This window comes from Miniopterus schreibersii (genome assembly GCF_964146895.1).
Source record: "Miniopterus schreibersii genome assembly, chromosome: 7".
Classification (NCBI taxonomy): domain Eukaryota; kingdom Metazoa; phylum Chordata; class Mammalia; order Chiroptera; family Miniopteridae; genus Miniopterus; species Miniopterus schreibersii.
In genome coordinates, this window is record NC_138108.1 from 23,573,503 (window position 1) to 23,596,716 (window position 23,214).

The 23,214-nt window shown below is 42.6% G+C and overlaps 1 protein-coding gene across 7 annotated transcripts in view; it reads right to left on the reverse strand.

Annotated features, from left to right (window-relative positions):
* Window positions 1-23,214, reverse strand: part of SPATS2L (spermatogenesis associated serine rich 2 like) — a 148,966-nt gene that overhangs the window by 21,383 nt on the left and 104,369 nt on the right. For 4 of the 7 annotated variants that reach the window (XM_081143304.1, XM_081143305.1, XM_081143303.1 and 1 more), the window contains 2 exons: window positions 12,716-12,922; window positions 11,276-11,411 (listed from right to left, as the gene is read on the reverse strand). In XM_081143304.1, coding sequence (XP_080999430.1) covers window positions 11,276-11,411; window positions 12,716-12,922 — 343 coding nt within the window. The remainder of the gene's footprint in view (window positions 1-11,275; window positions 11,412-12,715; window positions 12,923-23,214) is intronic. The other 3 variants (XM_081143308.1, XM_081143309.1, XM_081143307.1) reach the window with 1 other exon arrangement.

Genomic DNA, 23,214 nt, shown 5'->3' on the forward strand with positions numbered 1-23,214 from the left:
GCCAAGCAGAACAAAGCAAGCAGAGAGCTTCTGGAAGGAGACAGAGCCCAGAGCCTCGGCAGGCTGAGCAGGATGAGGAAGGGCCTCCTGTCCCTGGCCCACTAAAGGGAAAGAGAATGTGGGAACTGCTGGGAAGAAAGGAGTCTGATGCTAAGGTGATGCTCAGCCTTTCTGGTCTCTACATTTTACATACAGCACACAAACGAGTGGTAAGCTGTAAAGCAAGAATTCCTGTATAATTAATTTGTTTCTCTCGCACTGCACAGATTCCCTTCACGGTGGGTTCTGCTCCTTGCTATTGCATCAGCAGGAAGAACTGTAAAGGCCCAGAGGAATGCCAGCTAGGCTCCTGGCAGCCTTGTAGCGCCCAGCAGCCACTATGTGGGCCTGGAGCTGAGGAGCGGGCACCGATGGCAGAGGCCACCTGTACTGCCCACAGATTCAGGCACCTATGTTCCTTCCCTGGGGTGAGAGGATTTTACCCGCCAGGTGGAGGGCAGGAAAACTCCCTGTATGCATTTAGGATGTACAGTACCATGGATGCCATTTCCAGTCCACCTCCTCAAGTATTGCCATAAACCTTGGGCCCAGGGCAAAACTAGTCAGGGGTTTCTGCTTACCCATGTCTCAGGCACAAATGCAGCAAGACTGTGTGTGGTTCTCTAGTCCTAGGTCAGGACTGGCAGCCCCAACACAACAGGTGCCTGCACATGTGCCACCCCAAAATACAGCACTTTGGTATACTGACTGAGCTATAGGCACTTGAAGCAGCAAAGAGGCTTTCTCTGAACTCTCCTTATCTGTCTAAAGACAGATCCTCCAAAAGGAACTCAGTTGTGATAAATCTCCTCTCCAGCGAAGGGTTTCATCAACCAGGGAAGATGGTTGGCTCTTGTCACAGAAGAAGAGACAAGCAGTCAACACCATTCCCAAACTGTCAAAAACTCTCAAACTGCCCTATCTGTCTAAGGGCCCATTCATCTTCCCTAAAAATCACTTACTCTCCTCTGAGAGGCCTATGCCCCTCTTCCCTTTCTCTGTGAAAGTGGTATTTAAACCTGAATTCTAAACCACCCTCTGAGTTCCTCATTTTTCCTTGTTCATTAACTGTGAGATGCATGCTAATAAACTTTGGTTTGCTTTTCTCTTGTTAGTCTGTCTTTTATTAAGAGGGATGTCTCAGTCAAGAGCTCCCCTACATCTCAATTCTGCCCGCTCTCCAATACCCTATATGCTGGTTACTGGTATCGCCACTCACCCAGTCTCCATGACACCTTCTCCTTCACTTCCCATGTGACCAAATCCTCTGAGGTCACCCCAGAAATGTCCCTCCTACCCTACTCCACTGCCACTGTTGCCAATTTAACTCTGGGCTCATCATCAAGTATTTGGTTTTGCCTACTATTTTATTGGGATTCTTGGAGCTGTCACCTTCTATTCTGTCCATTTTTGCACTTAGGTTTTACAACAACTGGCATTCATTTTATAACTGGAAAGAAATTATTTTTTTCTGAATGCAACAGTGATCTTTTAAAATATTTCTTGAATTCCACAGTGATACTTGGCAAATATACAAAACACAACATACATGTCTATAGCATGTAGACTGGAGTTGGGACACAACCCTTTGAAAAGGTACCCAGTGACCATGGCCTATCAGGGAAAGAAGGTAGCTGGTGCCTCCAAGCACGAACCACTCTTAACATATAAAGCACAGTTAAAATCCATCCGGCAGTCAATGAAAATGACAACTGCACTTAATCTGCCAATCAGGCTGGGCCTGTTTTATTTCTATTTCTTTTATCAGCGGTAATATAATCTGTTAATGTTAACACCTCCCATATTTTATATGGGAATCCTACAATGATTTAAATCACAGTTAATGAATATTTCATCACACTGTCTGAGGTGCATTTCTGGAGTGAGACACATGCAGATTTAGCACAAGGACTAACTTGAGCACTTATAAAACTCTAGAGTTCCTAAAAAAAAAAAAGACATCGTTAATTGAAAAAACAAACAGGGATTCCTTTTTCTTCTTGGAATTTTTAAAATGACATCAGCGTTGCAAAATCCTGTAAATTCTAGAAATTCCATAACACCACATGTTCAACAGAAACATCTATATTTCTTATATACCTCCCTTTAGAATTTTATATGTGATTTTGCTTAATAATATAATTTCTTATCTTGCTAATTATCTTAGTGTTGTTTCTTTCCATGGAAATCACTATTCAAGGAAAGCCAGTTAACTGTATTTAGTTTCTATAGCTACAACACTTACGTGATTTACCACCATCCTCTTAAAACACATACAACTAAACCTACACCTATGGAAAAGGAAGGAACCTCTGCCTGTAGGTGGTAACTGTCTTTTGGCACAAGGATACCACTCAGGACCTGAGTTAACAGCCAGTGCTGGTTTGCCCCTCCCCCGGGCACAGCTCCATTACAGTTTTTGCCACACACATTACAGTCTATTTGTCTGCTCCCACTAGACCTTGGGTGTTATCTAGGAGAGAGATCATCTTTTATCCCTCAGTAATTTTAGCCTGTTCTTCAGGTGTGGTCCTCAGACCATTACTCATGGTGCTTACTGAATGCAGATTCCTAGGCCCCACACGCCCCGCCCCCCCCCCCCCCCCCCCCGTGCATTCCAAAATTTGAGAAGCACCAGCTTGTCACATATTCATCTATCTACTGGATGGATGAATGAAGAAAGGGGAAGAGAAGGCAGGGAGAAGGCATGGAAGACATGGAGGGGAAGGAGGGCTGATCTGGTGGCAACTGTGGCCATTCAGAACCGGGGTCCCTTTGCCTTACTTCTCTCTTCATGGAGCAGTAAACAGCAAAAAGTCGTGGTAACATATCTGTATCTCCCAGCTGGGACCCACTGCATGCTGGATAAAGGGAGGTGGAGGAAGATATCTCCCCAGTGTCGTGGATGAGAGGGAAAGAAATTTACTGAATGATTATCTGGAACTGAAGAGAACCAACCTAGACCGAACTTCTGTCACAGGCAGACTAGAGATTTCTTGGAATAATCTAAGAAATGCGTATCTTGTACTTGACTCTTCACAAAAGCCCTAGAAAGTGACAGGAACAACCCTGTTTTGTAGCTGAGTAGAAGTTCAGAAGCTCAGCCACGTTCAGAGTCAGGATATGTGGAGATGGGATCTAAACCCCATTCTTTCTAACTCTATACCCCACGCCTCCAATTAAGTGGTTACTAACCTTGGAAATGTGACTTGCTAGAATATGGCCTACTAAGAACCAAAGGTTTACAGGCACTGGAAAAATAATATAACATACTTATAAGGAATTGTATTATAGTAGCTTCAGGTATTTTATATAGTCTTTTATCTGATTTGTTGCTGTCTTAGCTACAAATGGCCCAAAATGATGCCTTAGTCTCACTCTGTACCCACCTAATAAACAGAAATAAGCAGCAAGATCCATTCAGAAATTGTAAAATTATAATGTATTTTATATTTATACTAATATATAAGAACAAATTTGTCTTATTTTCCAGTGAAAATGGATTATACTATAATTTTAAAAAGACACAAGTAATACATGATCTGGGATTGTAAAGCTAGAACAATGTGCTTAATTCCTTTTTATATTTCTATTCTATGATGAAACTAACAATTCCTATTCAGGAGCACGTTACAAAGCTGGTTTGATTGGTAGCCTTCAACTGCTGAAAAGGTTCAGAAATCTTTTCGGATTTCAAGCTGAAATTAGAATCAACTTCTTGTTCTCAGGCTCTTACGGTGGGTCTATTATTCTGCAAAAAGGGCTGCAGTGAATGGAAAGCCGACTTCCCATGCTAAGTGTGCACCTGACATAACGTATGGAGGTAATCACATGCAGCTCAGAAAAGCTCTTAATACAAGGTGCTATTTATACTGGTTTCCTGGGGATTATACCCAAACGGAAAAGGCCAGTTCTGTATTTTTTGTACTTATCAACCTGCTCTTCCTTCATGCTGACTGATTCACTGAGTCCTTGCAGTGGCCCTGGGGAAACATCCAACACAGAGAAAAACCTCGGAGGGGAAAGAAAATAGGAAAAAAGAAGCTTTCCCCTCCAAAAGCGAGCTGCACCTATTTAGAATGACACATCCACAAACGAGGCGAGATTTGAAATACACTGCACCACAGGGACTCGCCTTCGTCACAAAGTCACAGGAACCTTGAGTCTCTCCACGATGCGTGGTGTTTACCCTTCCCACAGCTTCAGAATGGATCCTAGAGCCTATTTCTGCTTATTGGACCGGTGCAGGGTAAGGAAATGGAGTTATTTTGGGCAATCTGTCAGCTAGGGCAGCAACAAAAAACCACACATATGGCCGGCCCTCTTGAGGCATAAATATATTTATTAGCCCCTTCTATTAATGTCTCCTGATACCCTTTGCAGGTGTGTGTTCATTTCCATCCTGTGCCCTCCTTTAATATGCTGGCATATCGCGAGTGTGGGCGTGCGGAGAAAGGACAGGTTGGTTTCATTTCCGCTGGGCTGTGCTTGGTACAAGCCGCAAGCAGGTGGGCGCTTAGGAAAACCATCGGATGAGAAGGAAAGTCTTGTTTGCACAGGTTTTGATCAATGGGAAGATTGTATTCATTTCCAGAGCAGGGCACGGAGACTTTTTATTAAATTTCTTTAAAAAAACCCACCATAATAAATACAATGCAAACTCCTGATTTTGTCTTCACACACACTTGGTCTAAGGAGCTGGCAAAATCTAGCAACCGTTTAACACACTGCTGATGTTTTAATAGGGAGCTGAAGGCTTTGTGGAATTGTTGCATAACAATACTAAGTGGCTAAAAAGGTTCCTAGCGTCAGCTCTTCTGCTGTATTCCCATTACCAGTGTCCCTTGCTGAGTGGTGCAGAGAAAAGCATCACTTTATTCCTGGAGCACAGCACTCGGGTGCTCTCAGGGCCGGTGGGGACCCTGGGAAAGCTTCCTCTCAGCCACACGGGTTCAAAGTGGGGTCTCGACTCATTCCCCATGCTTCTGTCGGCATTCTCCAAGTTTGCTTGTTGCAGCATCTTTTCTGTGACAAAGATCTGATTCTAGGGCCTGTTTCACCTAATGCTTACTTTCCCTATGTTTATCTATCGAAGTATATACGATGCCACAATTCAATGAGTCTCCTAATTAAGGCCGGGTAATTAAATGCTTAACAAGTATTTGTCCAACCACTACTGAAGCATAAGATATGCAGAAAGACCTGTTTTCATTCAATTTAAGGAACACAAGGGCTGGCACACCTGAGGATGTCACTGTCACTGGCATTAGAGTAGTTGGAAAAATGCCACGTGTGCCCAGGAACCCTAAGTATTACTGCTGCCTCGCTGATGCCGAAGAAAAATAATAATCCCCTAGACAGAAAAATTCCCTACTGTATTTATCTTTACATGCTTCAGATCCTCACCCCAATCCTGGTCCCCACTGTGCTGTGTGGCTTTATTGCGAAATGACAAAAAGACTCAGGCAGAGACAGGATGGTTAATGAAAGTGACTGCCTGTCATTAGCTACAAGCGTCAGTCCTTAACATTCCCATTTTCTCCTAAGGACTGAGTTGCGTTCTATAACGAAAACTAGACAAAAAAGCAAAGCCCTCAATTTTCTACACTTCAATGCAATTGTTTTTCTGGTCTTAAGAAGATAAAAATGTAATTTGACCTTTAAAATGTGTAGCTAGAAGGTTTATATTTCAGGCAGTATGGAAAAAAAAATTCCTACTTCACAGATCTGAAAAGACAATGGTTATGTTCTTCGGGTATGTAAATAATTGGAGAGGAGATTTCCTCTCTCTTGTCTGAGCAACTGGAGGAGGGGCAGGTAGAAACTCGGGTGCTGCAAAGGGAAGAATCTCCTCCTTTGGCTACAGCAGAACATGCAAAGGACTGGGCAGAGGTGACAGTGCAGGGAGGGGTGCAGTCCTCTCACTTTCCCGCGTTCAGGCCTTCCCAGCGTTATTAATGTCTTGGGACAGATAATCTTTTGTAGTCTGGAAGGGGTGGGGGAGGACTGTCCTGTGCATTCCAGAATATTCAGCAGCATGCCTCCCCTCTGTCTACTAGAAGCCAAGTGTGACAAACAAAGATATTTCCAGACATGCTGTCTCCTGGGGAAAGTTCATCCCACTGAGAACACTGCCCTAGCCCCAGACATACTGGATCCTTTTGCAGGATTCTCAACCAGTGAGTTTCGGCCACAGGTGCACAAAAGAATCACTGCAGTTCTTCAAAAACACACACCTATTTCTGGGTCCACTTCAGACCACTGACATCAGCATCTCTGGGGCAAAGGATGACCACAAGACCACAAAGCTCTAAGAGTCTTTAATTATAGTGCATACACATATACTTTGGCATGGAGAGAAGTAAATATTAATTTATAGGCACCATCTTTCAGTCACTGTTAAGTTAGTCACAAAGAGAAAAAATAAAAACCCTAAAGGGTACAGAAAAAACGACTTTAAGCATTGAATGGAAAGCCAGGTGTTCACCAAGAAGCAGCTATAAGTTTGGTAAATGTGGAGGGAAAATAACCAATGAGGAAAGAATCCTGCTATGTAATAAACCTGCGGAGAAAAATGGTGTTATTTGGACTCAAACTGAAGTAGTTCCAGGCTGTATGCTCCAAGGATTTGACATTATTTGGCCACCAAGGAGCAGCGCACCGGGAATGAGGGTCAGCCAGTTGTGCAGCTTGTTCTGGATGCAGCAGCCCCCGCACGACGTCCCCTTGGGGAGTCCTCAGCCTCGCAGCCCAGAGAAGGCCACCTGGTGACCCCCAGGGCTCCCCTAGCAGATGAGAGGCCCCCTTCATAGTGGGACTTGGGGGAGGCCGGAAGAAGATAAAGATTTATCTCAAAATAGCTTTTTCTGTAATTCTCACTTTCAGTTACTCTTTTGGTTGGTGGAGAGAGCCTCAACAGATTTGGTTAACATTTGTTAACATGCAAATATGTCACTCTGGGAGGGACGACACATGGTCATCAAAAGGACGAAGCTATCAGTTACACAGAAATGAGGGTTAATGGTGAAAAAGAAAAGGGGAGGGGAAGGGGGACCCATTACAAGTTCCCATCGGGAGTGAGCGGCGTCCTGCTGAGGAGCCCTGGCCTGCGGGGGCAGAAGCTCACCCCGTCTTCGCTGAGGGAGAAAGTCCCAGATGGAGAGAGGGGGCAGCGGGCAGGGGCCTAGGGCCGGGGCAGCTGAGACTCCTCACCTACTCCCCTCTGCTCCGTGAGCCAGACCTGGCATGGCTTTAGGCAAAAATACACATGAGGTATAGAAACATTTCTGGCCCCTTTATACGGAAGGCAGGCTTTGACTGATTACCTTTTCCTACCTGAACCCAAAGCAGCCTAAAAATACGGTCCCTCCAGCCCCCATTCTCTGCAACTGTTACCTCATGCCCAGCCACTCTTTCCCCCAGCTCATTACCATCTCCCACTTTCTTTAGGGGTGCTTTGAATTAGATGCCGAATCGCCAACAGCACCTTCACATTCTTTACAGCTCTTTCTGGAATACTTCCTCCCCGGCATATGGCAGAACTATCAAGCAGTACTCTCCTCCCTCAATGTTTTTTTTTTTTTTGAATTCAATGTTTTATTGCTCACTTTAAGCCTTCACCATCAACTTGGACATACACACACAGATTTGTGGTGAGAAGCTAGACTAGTTTGCACACAAAGCAATTAAATCTGGCAGCTATAATTCCAAAGAATGAATATTTTCCAGTTGTGGTAGGGGGCCAACCGTATAGAAAAGAAGCCAGCTGTTTCATGTTAGTTCCTGATGGGACTTTTCACACAGATGCTCATGTTGCAAAATTTATTTCCTGTCAGGACGTATTGTGAGAACACTGTGTCATCTTTGTTCCCCTCTCAAATCCCCAGTTCTTTCTGGGAAAGTAACAATGATCCGTGCAATGGTCATTTAGCCCAATGTGACTGTGTCCAGGTTCAATGCCAACTTTGATATTATAATTTAGCAACTCAATGGATTTCTCCACTGACTGTACTGAATGAAGTATTGTTCAGAATCGGGCTGGGAGGGGTAAGCGTTTAGTTCATTTTACTCAGCTGTGTGGTCACTTGGTATTGAGCACATGCAAACAAGGGCCTTCTCCCAGCCTCACAAAACCACCATTCCCGTGACTTTCAGTCCCATTTTGGGGGAACTCGGCCAGGCAGGATTCACCTCCTGGAGCTGGCACTTTGGTAACAAAGTAAATATTTAGAATTTCTCACCTGAGAGTTTCCATTTATTTCTAAACTAGACACATAGCCTGCTGAAAGCTTTGGTTAGAGAACTGGGAGTGCAATGTCGCTCATGCACCAGAGGCGTTACCATCCGTCTCGGAAACAGCACTTTTTAGAAACCTCCGCAGGCCCTGTCCCGTATCCTCCAATTCTCACTGTGTCTTACGCTGCAATCCTGAGGTTTCGACTGCATTCAATGAACGGTGCTGCACTCAAAATTCTCTCCACTGTTCATGATTTCACCACCCACAGAAAAGCTTAATTTTTTTAAGAACATTTAAGCTGCCTTCTTCAGTTCTGTGACCTGCTATTTTTCAAAGGCACCACAATCCCCCAAATTCATCCCTCAGAAAATGAGAGGGAGGCTTCACTCGAGCACATCACTATGCTGGCTGGGCTGCAGGCTTGTTTGGAACAGAGTCAAAGTTTTTCCATTTGGCAGAAGTGCATGAAAATGGTTGATTCAAAACTACTTTGCTTTTATTTTTTTGAGTTAACATTTATGTTATTGTTTTGGGATATTTATTAAGGGTTAGATCAGAAAACAAGTGTGGTATTTACTCATTTTGTAGCAAGAACATACAGAAAATGGTTGATCTACATTTTTCCCTCTCTAGTTTGGAGCAAAAGTGCCAGTTTGTCCGGTAGGTGACTTTGAAATAGCAGCATCGCCTGGCACAGCTCACTCAGAAGTGAGCCTTCCCATCAGTTTAAAACACAATGTGAATTACAAGCAGAGAAAACATATACAACTTCCCCGGGTGCTGAATTTCCTGGCCCCACGCTTTTAGCTCATGAGGAGTGAAACACTCAAAGAATCTGTTATAAATCTCAAGATGTCCCGTGACCCATGTGATGTTCATTTTACTAAGGAAATAAAATAGAAGTACGCAGAGCAGCTGGAGGAGAGGGGTAATTTGAGGTCATCGCTACACTTTGTCAATTAGTGTGTGAGTCACTCAGACGGAAGGTATACTAGGAGCTTCAGAGGAAGAGTTTACTCTAAAATGCCACACAAAAGGATAAGAGAGAGGTCTTCTCTGAGCAGCGAACCGATGCCTCCAGCCAGGCTGGCCAGCTACGCCCCCATGAGCCAACACTGGCCCACAGCCTTTCTGCATCACCTCTGGCTGCTTCTGCGCCACCACAGCAGAGCTGAGTTGTTGCAGAGAACTTACAGCCCATAAAGCTTACAAACATTTACTAGCTGGCCCTTCACAGATAAAGTTTGCTGACTCTGGCTCTACAGAACAGGCCTGGAAGTTGAGTGTGCTGTATATGAGGGTAACTTAAGGACAGATTGGAAAAGTCATATAGCTATAAAATTTAAAAGCCAACAATAATAAGAGTAATGCTTTCATTTGTAGAGCATCTTTACCTTCTCTAATAGTTTCAAACATATTCTTGGAGTTTGCTTTGAACAATTAGTTAAGTTATAATCTGATCAGAGGAGAGGCCCCTGATGGTTCAGATGCCAAGACTGGGTAGAAGGTAAGTGATTCCTCACTGAATGATAACTGAAGGGCATGGATTTCTTTTAAGGGTGTCTTATACACCCTTGGAGTCCTGTATCATATGTAGCAGATGGTTTAAAATTTGAAAATTTTAGATTAGGTCAGTGTTAAGTGTAACTGTTAGTTTTACACAACTCAACAATTAGCTAAAAATCACATCAGTGTCTAAAAAAGGACTTGGAATAGAAAAAGTATGCAGAAGATGTGACCAAAGTCTAGAATCATGGCAGGTCAATGAGATACAAGGAACATGTTATGTAAACCTGGGCACTGAGGATGTGTTTTTGTCCTGTACTTTTCTTCTTAGTACCCTGATTTTCCCCTGGGAACCACAGCTCTTCAATTCTTAGCTCATGGGGTTCATGTGGGGCTCACTCTACCACTAATTCTGTGGTAGACATGGTCTCCTCCTGGCTAGTGGGAAGACTGTCGCTCTAGCCACAGTGACTTGGTTAAGGGACAGATACATGACCCAACCCAGTCACTGAGAATTAGCCCTTGGACTTTTGTTAGAACTATTGGACACAAAGCCCTCTCCCTCAGATGACAGGGGCTAAGGATTATGTAAGCCTGGAGCTGCCAGCGGGCCCTCTTTGCTGCTACATGGAGAGATCGTGTCTAAGAATGAAGCCAAGAATAGGAGAACCAGGAGACTGTGAGAGACACTGAGAGAGGAAAGGAGAAAAGAAGGGTGTGAAGGAAAAAGGAAGGGAGGCAGACAGAGAGAAACAACGTAATTTGGGCTTAGAACCAGATTTGCCTAAAGGAATCTGGTGTTTTCTTGTGTATCAGCCAATTCTCTTTTGTCTTTAACTAATGTGACTTGGGTTCCTGTTATTTGAAACTGAAAGAGTTCTGCTTGATATAAGAACATTTTTCTATTGATAAAAACTGACCTTTACCAATAGACATTTCCTTCCAACTGTGGACACGAGCAACTGACAGGACTCAAAGAAATGTCTTCCATCAAAATCAGCTGCAGAGTAGGGCAGGGCACCACCGAAACCACGCCAGCGTACCACTTAATTCCAGTCTTAAAGACCCCCAAGAATGGGACTATCGCTAAGCTTATATAGGATGTTTCTGAGTTTTATTAAGGGAGTTTTTCTTTTATAATGACAAAGCTGGGAATACTTTTTCTTAGTAGCTAGGCATGATATTGGCTTTCTGGAGATTTGTCAAAAATACCATTTGTTGAGGTCCTGTTCTTCACTGTGTTCTACACCGTTCATACGCTTTCGGGCCAAATTCAAACACCAATGAATTATGTGTATCAGGTTTATTTTTATTCAAACATGTCTTCTCTTTTATTCCCAAGACATACACCTGTCTGCAGGGCTTAAAAAACACTGCTGAAGAGTTGTTCCGTGACGTTCAGACATTAAATAAACAGCGTTTTGCATTTGAGATTTTTACCCACAGAAGCAGCTCGAGTGCCATAAATGTCTATTTCCAGGGTGAGCTACTCACCAGTTGTGCAGTTCGGCAAAGGCAGCTTTGATTTTCTTCACCGAGCTGTCCACCTCCTCCTTGATCATGACGCGGTATCTGGTTAGAGACACGGTGCAGCGCTGCAGATCTTTCACCGACTTCTCAATATTTGGGCCTAAAATTAATGTCAAGGGGAAAAAAAGTGTTTATTTAAGTTGAGCACTTCATCTTTGGGAGGTGAACAATAACAACAAAATCCAACTAACTTACCACCCCCCAACCCCTGCCAATAAAAAGAGATTTGTTTTTGTTTTCCAATGGAAAAAAAAAAGTTCTGTCAAGAAGATGTTTATAACCCTGGGTTTTTAAAACCCAGAGTGGGTGGCTTGGACTGAGACTGCTGTGAGTTCCCCCGTGGGCTCTCTGGCCGGGCTGCTCTGGGCACAGGGTCTCCTCGGAAAGGAGGCTCTGATCAAAGGGCAGCTGCGCAGGGTGGCATCTGTCACTGTGAGCACCGCTCTGCGAGGTTAAACGCCAGGGGGCTTCTGGAAGAAATGGCTTGGAGATCGGGAGAGGTACAAACGAGCTAGAGAGCGGCCGAGCGGGGTGCCAGGTACGCTGGCTCTGGCCCCTTGGTCCTGAGCCAGGCCTGTAATTATAGCAGCGGCACTTAACCGGCTCCGGGGGTGCCAATCTTGTGCGATTTCCTGAAACTGTCACTGGGGTTGACAGATAGTGCAAAACAAATCGGCAAATTGTATTTATCCCAACCAGGGCGTGTTTCTTAGAAGAAAGAAATCTCCCTCAAGGAAAGTGAGAAAGTGTATGAAACCAAGGCCAAGGAAATCAGATATAACTGAGGCTGAATGAGAAGAACATTATTTAATCTTCTGAGAATCAGGAAGGAAGTGATTTAGCCCCTTTCATTTTTAATACCAGTGATGTGTAAAGTGTATCAGAGCTTGAGAAATAATAAAAATATAGTGTGCCAAATAACAAAAGCCTCTTTCGGTGTTATATTGTCTGAAAGTTCTAACGCAGAACTGACTTCACGAGAGAAAGATCGTATCAGAAGACCTTCCGCCCCCAGGCTCATCTTTGCTCCAGGCAAGTTCAGAACTTGTATATCAGGCAGACATTCAGCATTCGTTTCTGAAAGAGCTCCAGCATTAACATTTGCTTAATGAGACATTAGGGTAGAAAGTGTCTGTGATACAAATTTATCCCTGACTACAAAGAGAAGAATGGTCACAGAGAGGCAGAGGGAGGGGATGCAATTCCATGTACATAGTTAAGGCCTTTGATTGACCTGGGCGGAATCATATCTGCCTTTCAATGGATGTGGGTCATAGAAAGAAACGCAACTTCAGGTGCATCTCTCTTCAACTAAGCAGCATCTTTTGGAAAGTTCTGTCATCCTGGCACTTTTCTCTGTGTGCAAAATATGTTGAATCATTTGTGCAAAAGAAATCACTTTACCTCTTTTCTTTGCCAGCTCATCTGGCTTTATTTCAAGATGAGCTGCAGGGGCATTGGAATTAACAGGAGATGTTTTTGCATTAGGCTTGCTGGGGTTACAAGGCTGCTCAGCTGACCACTGTAGGCCATCTGACCTCTCTGGTGTTCCATGTATAGGTTTGGGGTTCCCATCTAAGGATAGTTTCTGTTGCAGTGGTCTGTTGCCTTCTGTAAGAAAACACCAAATAATGACTGTGACGTGATAAACTAAAAACATTGAAGATAAAGTGATGGGGGAACGCCAAGATTTTTGTTTTCGTTTCCATGTTGGCAATAACGCCTTTCATTGCAGTCAAGAAACTGTTTTAATAGAATCCCCAGGAGATTAGAAAATATACTAGAAATAGAAAGAACCTTGTACTTGGAGTCAGAAGACCAGGGTGGGTGTTTTGGCTCTGGTAATTATTTGCAGGGTGACAGCGAGCAAGCCACTTACCATTTCTGAGCCTTAGTTTCCTCACCCAGAAAGTTATTAGGAGGCTTACATGAGATGATCAGGTGTTGGGTTTTTTTCTATTCAGTAAAGGCTTAGATGTCTTTAAGTATGATTTCATATTGAGGCTATAAAAATGTGGCCCTCCTATCTCCAACTGCTACATTAATGTCTTGTGGTATTTTATTCTGAATTAATGAAGGCAGAAGAGTGATTGGAGATAGAGTAAGAATGAAGTGACAACAGGTACTATAATCATTTCATCTAATTTACAGGGGGATTAAATCAGGAAACATCATCATAATATCACAACTATATTTAAAATCTTGGAGTCAGATTCTCTCTAGAGCTCTAATAGATGCTGCAATAAATTAGCAGCACGTTGCTTTCGGCATCTTTTAAAGGTAGGTTCCTATTTAGTTACTGCTGGAGTGAATTAAATGGCACCTTAGTGGCCTGGAAAGGAAATGTATCACCCTTAACATCTTACTTACAACCAGAGAGAGCTCTGAGTGTGAAAAAAGGGAAGCCAGTGTGCTTCTGAAGGCCAGGTTCTTGGGAGAAAGCTCGGTGTCGTGGAAAGAGTGTAGGTTTGGATGTGGGAGACCCATGTTCTGATCTTCCCTATGTCCTGAGGACCCTGTAGGAATAACTTCCCTTTACTGGCTGACTGTGGCTCACACTCAAACAGAGCACAATGTCATCTCAATGAAGCCCAGCCCCTTTTCATATAGTCACCCTGTCTCACTTCTCTCTACTCCCACGGTACACTGTAAAAACTTAGTGAGTTATGTTTTAACACAATATGTACATGCCTGCTCCTTGCCTTTGCCCTGAAGAGGCTGTGACTTCTTTGAAGGCAAATATTAAAATATGATACATTTCTGAAGCACCAGTACTTGTGTCTGGCTCAATAGCTATCTGTAGAACTGTGATTGAATTAAAGTTCAATCACTTAAAATGATTTCACAGAAGGAAAAAAAAGAAACAAAAACCAGTTTTCCTGACATGGTCGCAAGTATTACAGAGAATGAACTTGGAAAGTGCAAAAGAATATGATCTGGGTCCTAGTTAATTTGATTTTAGACATTAGCTCATTTATGAGAAGTGTAAAACTGCATCCATCATTCATAACCTATATATACATTTTATGGGCTGAATAGTGAGTACTCTTTGAAATTTACTTAAAGGGAAATTATAGTACACAAGGAAATGATCAACCAAGGAGGTAAACACAGTAATTAAGTACTGAAAACAGCATTTCCTCCAGTAATAAAACATTTAATAGAATCCCCAGAAGATTAGAGAATATACTAGAAATAAAAAGAAACTTGTACTTGGAGTCAGAAGACCTAGTGGGTGTTTTGGCTCTGGTAATTACTGCAGGGTGGGCAAGCCACTTAACATCTCTGAGCCTTAGTTTCCTCACCCAGAAAGATTATTAGGAGGCTTTAGTTATACTAAAGTGGAAGTTCACTCTGGTCAGTGACTGTCAAACTTTAGTGTGCATGAGAATCCTAGAGGTTCTGATTCAGCAGAGGGCCCAGGATTCTACCTACTAGGGGATTCTGTTGGGGTGGAGATGGCCGGTACCACCTACCTGGAGAAAAGCTACTGTGAAAGATGAAAAACTAATTTTTTGATGCGTCTGTAAATGTTTTGTTAAAACATTGATTAAGTACAGGCTGGTTCCAACTCCCTCTCTAAATCACAGTTAAGATTCAGCCTTGATGAAATATTATAAATTGAGAATCTAATATATATCTCATTGTGAATAGTGTAGTAAACTAGTCTTATCCTTAAAAATAAGGGGCTTTATATTATAGCCTGATGAAAATAATGACCTAAGGAAAAAAATTATTTTGTTGAATGCAAAAGAATTTTAAACTAAAGACAAGCGTGCAAATGAGTGTAGGCTCATTAACCTAGAGTTGAAAGTATTTTGTTTGTGTATCAGAGAACTGATGTGTGGGCATTGGTTCATTCCATCATTCATCCAACATATATTTACTGAGAAATTTGCGTAGCAGTATTTTTTTTTGGAGGAGGATCCTAAAAAGCTATCTCATTATTGGTGGGATCACTGAACACTGGGATGATCTGAAGTTCTCAGAGACTACTTGAATGTACATATCTTTTTCCAAATATAGTAAAACTCTGGAGTTAGTCAGCTATTGCAGAATTAGGTTCATCTTGACCTCAAATTCTGATATTTCCAGCACTGAGAATAATGAGAGTTCTCTCTTGGATATTGCGATTTTTCTCTAACATTACAGGCCAGAAGTAGCACCAATCCTCCGCCTTTCTGGAATCCACTTGTATACTTCAATAGACTGTAGCTGACTCAGAGTTGATTCACTGGACTGACTAATAAGGTAGCCACTAGCCCATGCGACTGTTGAACACATGAAATGTAGTTTATCTGAATTGGGATGTGCTGTTAAATGTAAAATACACACTAAAATTTGAAGACTCAGTAAAAAAATATCTTTGATAATTAGAAAAAATTGATCACATGTCAAAATGATAATATTTTGGGTACGTTAAGTTAGACAAAATATATTACCCAATTTAATTCAACCATTTCATTTTACTTTTTAAATGTAGTTATTAGTATTTCTCTTTTTGTAGCTGTCTTAAAATTTTCTAGAAGGAAATAATGACATCTAAAATGAAGTTTGACTTCCTTCTTTTCAATCTTGCTTACTGGACTGGTTAGGAATGCTAGTATAAAAAAATTTTTTTTAGCATATTTATAATCCTTGTCTACTGACTTAAATAGCTGGGTTATACATGGGTCTACTTCTAATGACTAATTTTTCTCTTCATTATAGGTCACATTTTCTTGCTTCTTCCCAGGTATAGTAATTAAAAAAAATTATTGATTTTTAGAGAGAGAAGGGAGTGAAACAAACACTGATGTGAGAGAAACATCGATCAGTTGCCTCCGCATGCACCCGGACTGGGGATTGAACCCACAACCTGGGTATGGGCCCTGATTGGGAATCAAACCCACCACCTTTTGGTGCCTGGGACGACACTCCAACCAACTATGCCACACTGACCAGGGACATGTATAGTAATTTTTAAAACTGGATGACACATTGAGACATGTTGGGTTTTGCTATTTTCCTCCAGGTAGTTTGATTTCATTCTGATAAATCACTAAAATACTAGATCACACTCTGCTCCCCCCCCCCTTTTTTTTTCCTTGAAGGTAAATATTAGGCATCTTATAGAATAAGCTGGAGTAGAAGAGATAGTATGGAGATAGTAGATTTTTCCTTAAAATACCTTCACTTAATTGCCGTTTTATACCTCTCTTCTTAAGCTTGCCCTCCATCCTATCTGCTGACTCTAAATCTAGAGTATCTCCGTTTTCTGCTGGGCAGTCATCCTCCTGCCTGCCAAAGCTCCCTGTTATTCTATGCTGTAGCTCCCTATATTCCTCTTCATCTGTGAATCCTCTCCCACCTACTTGCACTCTCCTGCCAACTCAGGGCCTCCTTTCCTTTTTCTTCATTATTGTAGATTTCTACATTCAAAAATTCAATGGAGTTTGTGATGAAGAAGATATAAATTCATGCCTTTCTTTTTCTTAAAAAAGTTATTCACATGCATGGCTGAATTAGTTCCCAGTCAGTTGGTACCCATTTACACTCAGCTGCAATGCATGCAATTGTTCTCACAATTAAATCTTCAATACTGAAGACTTTCAATTTTCCAGTTACTAAATCTTGGTATCAACTTGTTCTTAACTTGATTTATTTTACACAGCAAAACATAAACTGTGGTGGTCGTTTTTTGTTAACAGCACCAAAGGAAACAAATGTTCCTCTTGGGAGAAATATATGAACTTGGATTCAAAGATTTTCTTAATGTATGTATAGCCGTTTATGTGCTCAGATTTCGAAGTTTCTGTAAACACTTTTTTCCTCTTTAGTTTTTACTTTCTAGTGAAAGCTTTATGTACTTATAAGTAGATTGAAATAAGTATACATAGAATTTGAATCTAACTTTAAGAAATGTTTTGAATATAGAGTAGTTCTAAAATAATTATTTTAACCCACTGAGTTAAGATGGTTTCATAGTCTCCTATACACATAATTTCAGTAAAGCACATCACCTGGTAATGATTAACATAGTATTGTAGTTTTACCTAAAAAAATTGAAAAAGTATAATTTGTTGTTATAAAACTGTCTAAAATTTCTAATGTCTGTTACCTAAAGCATGTTACCATTCACTTAAAAGTACGTAAGTGAATATGAATGTTTTATGATAACTGATAATAATATTTTGGTAGTTCTTTGATCATTGATCTTAGAATTCTTAAATATTCACAAAAGAAGAAATGCAAATGGAAATTAAATATCTTAAAAATGTTCCATCTTACCATGAATCAATTTTACAAATAAAAACAATGAAATTAATACAGTCTATCTAGACAGCAACATATTAAGACCTTCAAAAATATTCACACCCTTTGAATGCAATAACTCCACTTCTAGAAAAATATGCCAAGGAAATAATCATAGTTGTTCATAAAGATTTATCTATAAGAAATGTTCAGCACAGCATTATTTCTAACAGCAAACAAGTGAAAACAATCTAGTAGTTTGGGAATAATTAAAAGAAATATAGCAAATTCATAAAAATACAATGCAGTCATTAAAATCATGATTTTAAAGAGAGTTTTTCAAATTTCTTCAATTAGTATAATTTTCTTTAAAACAAGAAATGCAAAATCCATAATTACCTTTAAAAAGCAGTAGAGCAACTTAAAAAAAGTAATTAACCTAACTTCGCTACATATTCTATCACTACTAATTCAATAGAGGCCATAAAAATGGCTTGTTTGGGTGTCTATTATGTCCAGTTCTAGGCACCAGAAATACAATGGTGACTGAAGACAGATGTGGTCTCTATCTTTCTAGAACTTGCAGTCTAATAGGAAGACATATAAATCAAACCATCACAAAAACAAATGTAGAATTACAGCTGTGATGAATGTTATGAAAGTACATAGTATTCTGAAATCTAGAATTTCGGAGCATAGCATCTTTGACCTAGGGCTGGCACGAAGGATTACTCCAAGGAAAAAGCACCGAAGCTCACTCGGTATCCCATGAACTAAGCAGGTGAAGGGAGGGAAAGCGCACCCAGGCGGAGACAGCAGCCAGGCGGGAAGCACTGTGTACGAGTCACCAAGTCATCGTCTCTCGGCCCAAATGCACCCCTTTGTCCTACTTTGTGATACTGGAGCCGGACCCCGCAAACAGTTCTCTTTCCTCAGCTGGCAGAATGTTAGCCTTGTCAGGAGAGGGCGATACCGTGATCTTACAAGGCTATAAAGACAGGAAGACACTTCCAGGCCCCGTCCTTCATCACTACCAGTATCCATCCCGGGAATCGGCTCCCACGAAGAGGCGCTCCAGCCGCGCTCTCATGCCCTGTCCCCTGCTTCCCCGCCACGGGCCGTGGCTTTGAGCAGTGCCAGGCTCTCTGCACCCTCGGGCGATGGTGGGTGTCTTCCACAGAACAGCTCAGTCCATGCCCTGTGACAATTTCCCCCCCATCACAAGGCTGCATGTTTCTTTGATAGCCACGTACCTTCTTGGATGAGGTCAGAATCTCAGTCTTGGGTTGGGGGGCTCTCCCAGTCCTAATTCCTTTTTCATCTAATCTTCCTGGAGACAGAAACGTCTCTTCTGCCAAGTCTAGGCCTCTTAGAGTCTTCACTTCCCCCTTTAGCAGTTAACTACCTCCTGCTGTTTTAGTTAACAGCTCTTCCTATTACATTCCTCCCACTCGAATAACCAGTGTGGCCTGTCTCCTAGCAGAGCCTGACCGATACACGCGGAGGTGTGAGGGACGGCAAGGACACGTGGCTGGAGCAGGGCGCGAGAGCGAGCCACAAACGGGGTCGAGCAGAACACGGCACCCAGACTGGGCGGGGCACGGGCCAGGGTAAGACTTCTGGGTTTTATCTAATGAGCTCGTTTTTGTTATGAAAAGATGACAGGACAGAGAATGATTGAGAGGGGGAAAGAGCAAATGCTAGGAGATTAATGAGTGGGCTACGCCAGCACAGCAGGTAAGAGGGGGTGGTTCTGCTGGGAAGGTAGAAGGCAGACAGTGAGAAATGGGTGGATTCTAGGAATCCCTGGAAGTGAACATCGATAGGACTCGGTGACGAACTGGAAATGGGGGGGAAAGGGGAAGATGTCATGATTGGTGCCCACACTTCTGACCTGCACAGTTGGACAGACGGTACAGTAAGATCAGGAATGCTGAACGAAAGCTGACTGGGAACTGACGTCGTAAGTTCGTTTTGAGAATGTTGAAGCGCTTTGAAATGTCAAGACGAAAATATCAAGCAAGAGTCTGGAGTTCAGAGAGTAGCCCTGACTGGGAAGTCGGGTTTGTGAGCCAGCTGACATAGTTACAGTCAGGGCATGGGTGGAGTGACCTGCGAAGAGGGCACAGCTTTCTATGAGGAAGGACTTGGCGCCAACCAAGCCTTGACAAGCTTCAGCAGCTAACAGCCGGGTAGAGAAGCATGGCCCTCAGAGGAAACTGAGAAACAATAAAGATGGAGGGGAAACGAAGACAGCGTCATGTCATGAAAACCAAAGGGGAAAAACGGAGCGGTTAAGGACAGAGTGGTCAACAGTGTGGAATGTTGCTAAAAGGAACATCTGAAGTAAAAACTGAAAGATGTCTGCCAGGGCAGCTTCTTAAAGAAGGCTGATTCATCTAGAAAATGTAGCTTTCCTTCATCCCCCTTGCTGCCTACCTCCTGCCTGGGAAAGCTGATGTGTCTGCAAGAGTTCCAGCAGCCACTCTGAATCACGAGGCGCTCTGCCTACGAAAGCCTACATTTCAGGGGAGCAAAAAAATGTTGAGTGTAGGTCCTTGACGACCATGTAACCACACAGCCAGTTCTAAACTCCCACCTCTGTGCACCAATCTTATTTAAAAAGAAAACTCCCACCTCTGTGCACCTCTCTTATTTAAAAATGTCAGCTGTATTCAATGCATGGAGCCAAAGGGAAACTTAGTGGGAGCAAGTACTTTGGCGGGATGGGCTGTAAGCCATAATACACAGGCTGAGTCGGGTGAGAGGTGAGGAGATAGAGGGCAGTAAGTCACGTTAGCTCTCTTGAGATGTTACAGAACAAGCCTCCCGTGTAGCCCTAAGGAAGCTCTTCCCACAGGATGACTACTGTCCACCTTGACTGCCTGCTCACCTTCTCTCGCTACGTGACAGGGTAACTCACACATGCAGAGGAACCAATAACTCTGGGACAGAGACCAAAATAGATAGGATTATTCAGGAGAAATGATGTCAACCAGCTCTGCCTTTTCCTAACATCTTTATCGAATACAGATAGACTTTATTATTTCATTCAAGTCCTATTAAACTTATTTAGCTCACAGAGCATTACGCTGGCGACTTTACGGTTGGAAATAAACCTTTTAGTTTTTTGATATGGTCTTTACAAGGTCTCATGTCATTAATGGCTCTGTAAGTTTATTTACATTAAAGGTAATAGATAATAAAGTCAATGAGTTAAAGCTGCCGATGACAGAAGGGAGGCATGTTCACTTGATTTGTTTCGCTGATTTACTTCCCTGCAAAACAGGCTTAATTCTCATTGCATTTGGATAGAACCATTTAAATCTTTGCTCAAAAAAAATTTTGGAAGGCCTTCTGTTCTTTGCAGGGAGTGCATTCCATTTAGTATAGTCTGTTTGTGACTGAAACCACGGTAAGGAGGAAGGGGCGGGACGTTAGGAAGGGATCAGCTGTTCAGAGGTGAGCAGTTTGGTGTTTCGCTGTAAGGCTGCAGCAAAAGCAGGTTGAGAAAGAGAAAGAAAGAGAAGGGAAGGGGCTCTGGACTGCACCCAGGTGGCAGGAAAACACCTGAGGGGTTTTATATTGCTTGTGCCCTCATGTCACTACGTCCTGTCTGTCTCTTTCTGCTTTCTCATGCACAGGGAAAGGAGGCAGGGGTCCAAGCCATCGCAAATGCAACCTGAGGCTTCCCCTCGTGTTACCTGGACAGTTCAGGCCCAGCGCTGCTGGAAGCTGCGGCTGAGACTCAACAGTAATGCACAACTAGAAACAAGAGTTAACGCCAAGTACTTAGATGCTGGACTAATAATTAAGGCGTGACGACGACAAATACGCTTATGTGCTTTAAAATATAAACTTTCTAAATGCATGCTTATATAACAACAGTACTTAATGTCAGCTGTATATATTAATAACGTATTCTATCTTTAATTTAAAAAATACTAAAAAAAAATAAATCTATGATTATACTTCTACAGGAGCTTCAGCTACAGTCCTTAACTAAGGTTTAAATAAAACACTGGCTGTCCAGACCACCATGGCCTGGTGTGAGGGGACCTGAACTGCGGCACTTGGGCCTCAGCTTGGATGTCTCTCTTCATTCACTCATGTCACACTGTGGCCTCACCTGAAGTTGCTGCACACAACCCCCAACCCCTGCCTTAGTCTCTCTCTTACTTGCTGCGTTCACAACATTTACTATAATCTATAATTATTTTGGTAACTTAGTTGACTCTAGTTTATCATACATCTCTTCTCCCCATCCCCCCAAAAGATGTAAACTCCACAAGGGCAAAAACTGTTGACCTGTTTACTTCCTCTAGAAAGATTCCTGGCACATGTTAGATGCTTAAAAATATTTACTTCATAGATAAATAAATGATTTGAGGGTTTACTCTGTGCCAGATGCTAGGCTAATCTCTTTATGTATCTCACTTACCGCTCACCACACTCTTGTATAGTGGAATTATGTTTTGCAAGTTAGGACTCAAAACACATAGTGGTTAACTTGTCCAGGGTCACACACCTAGTAAGTGAGGAGGCCGAGATTTGAATCCAGACACATCCAATGCTAATGCCCTGGCTCTCAGCTACATTATATTGTTTCCATTTGAGGGCTGGCACTGTTGCAATCCTGGAACACACATATTTGGCTTTACGATTAAAGTTCTGGTGAGCTGCTTTCTTCTTGTTGATCTTTCCTAACCCTCTGGTCCAGTCCAGGCCTTAGAGAAGCAGGGGGTCATCTTGAAGCGAGGGGCACCAGCATACAAAAACCTTCTTGGAATTCTGTAGGGAACCTTACACCATAAACATGCTGTGAAAGAGTCTGATGGTTTTTTGGTTTTGTTTTGTTTACTAGAGGCACACATGAGGGACAAGCAGACCACATTCTGAAATAACAGGACCCTTCCTCTCGCAGGGGGTTCTGTTCACCTGGGGAATGAGACCGCAGCCCTGTGCGGGCCCACGCCCAAACACGCAATCTCCCTGCAGGGCAGAAGGAGGGGCTGCTCCTGTTCCGTGATGCGGACAGACAGTGAAGGCTGGTTTGTGGACGGCAGCAAACCAGCACGGAGCCTTCTGTTTGAGACACGTGACAGGTAACAGAAGAGCTGATTTCCCACGATGCCTGGCCAGGTGAGAGACCATAAAGGAAGGCCGCTGGGGCCAGCGAGAGGTGCTGAAGACGAGGAATGCCCTGCCCCAAAGTTGACCTGGTGGCCCACAGTCCTGCTCTTTTCCTATTCAATGGGGATTGTGTCCAGTGGGAGAAAGAGACCACGGGAATCTGAATCCTCATCCTGGCCTACAAGGTGATAGACATTTGGGCAATCTGAGCCTTAAGAAAAATGGAGCAGGAGGAACATTTGGGAAAATTGGACCCTAAGGTCATCAAATGCTTTAAACATTCAGATGGGGCCTTAGAAATAAAAGTGATTCTTGGCATTACTTTTGGTAAGAATCAATCTTGAACTACTCCTTGTTCGATTTTGTACTTGGACACAGGATAAATCTTGATTGCATTATGTAAAGATCTCGTTTGAACTGTTATTAAAAATTCTGAAATCCAGGAAAAAACGACTCCAAGGCTTAAAGAAGTCACTCTGTACTAAGTTTAAATCAAACCTCCGAACATCTGAGCTATATGCTGACGTGCAGCGTTG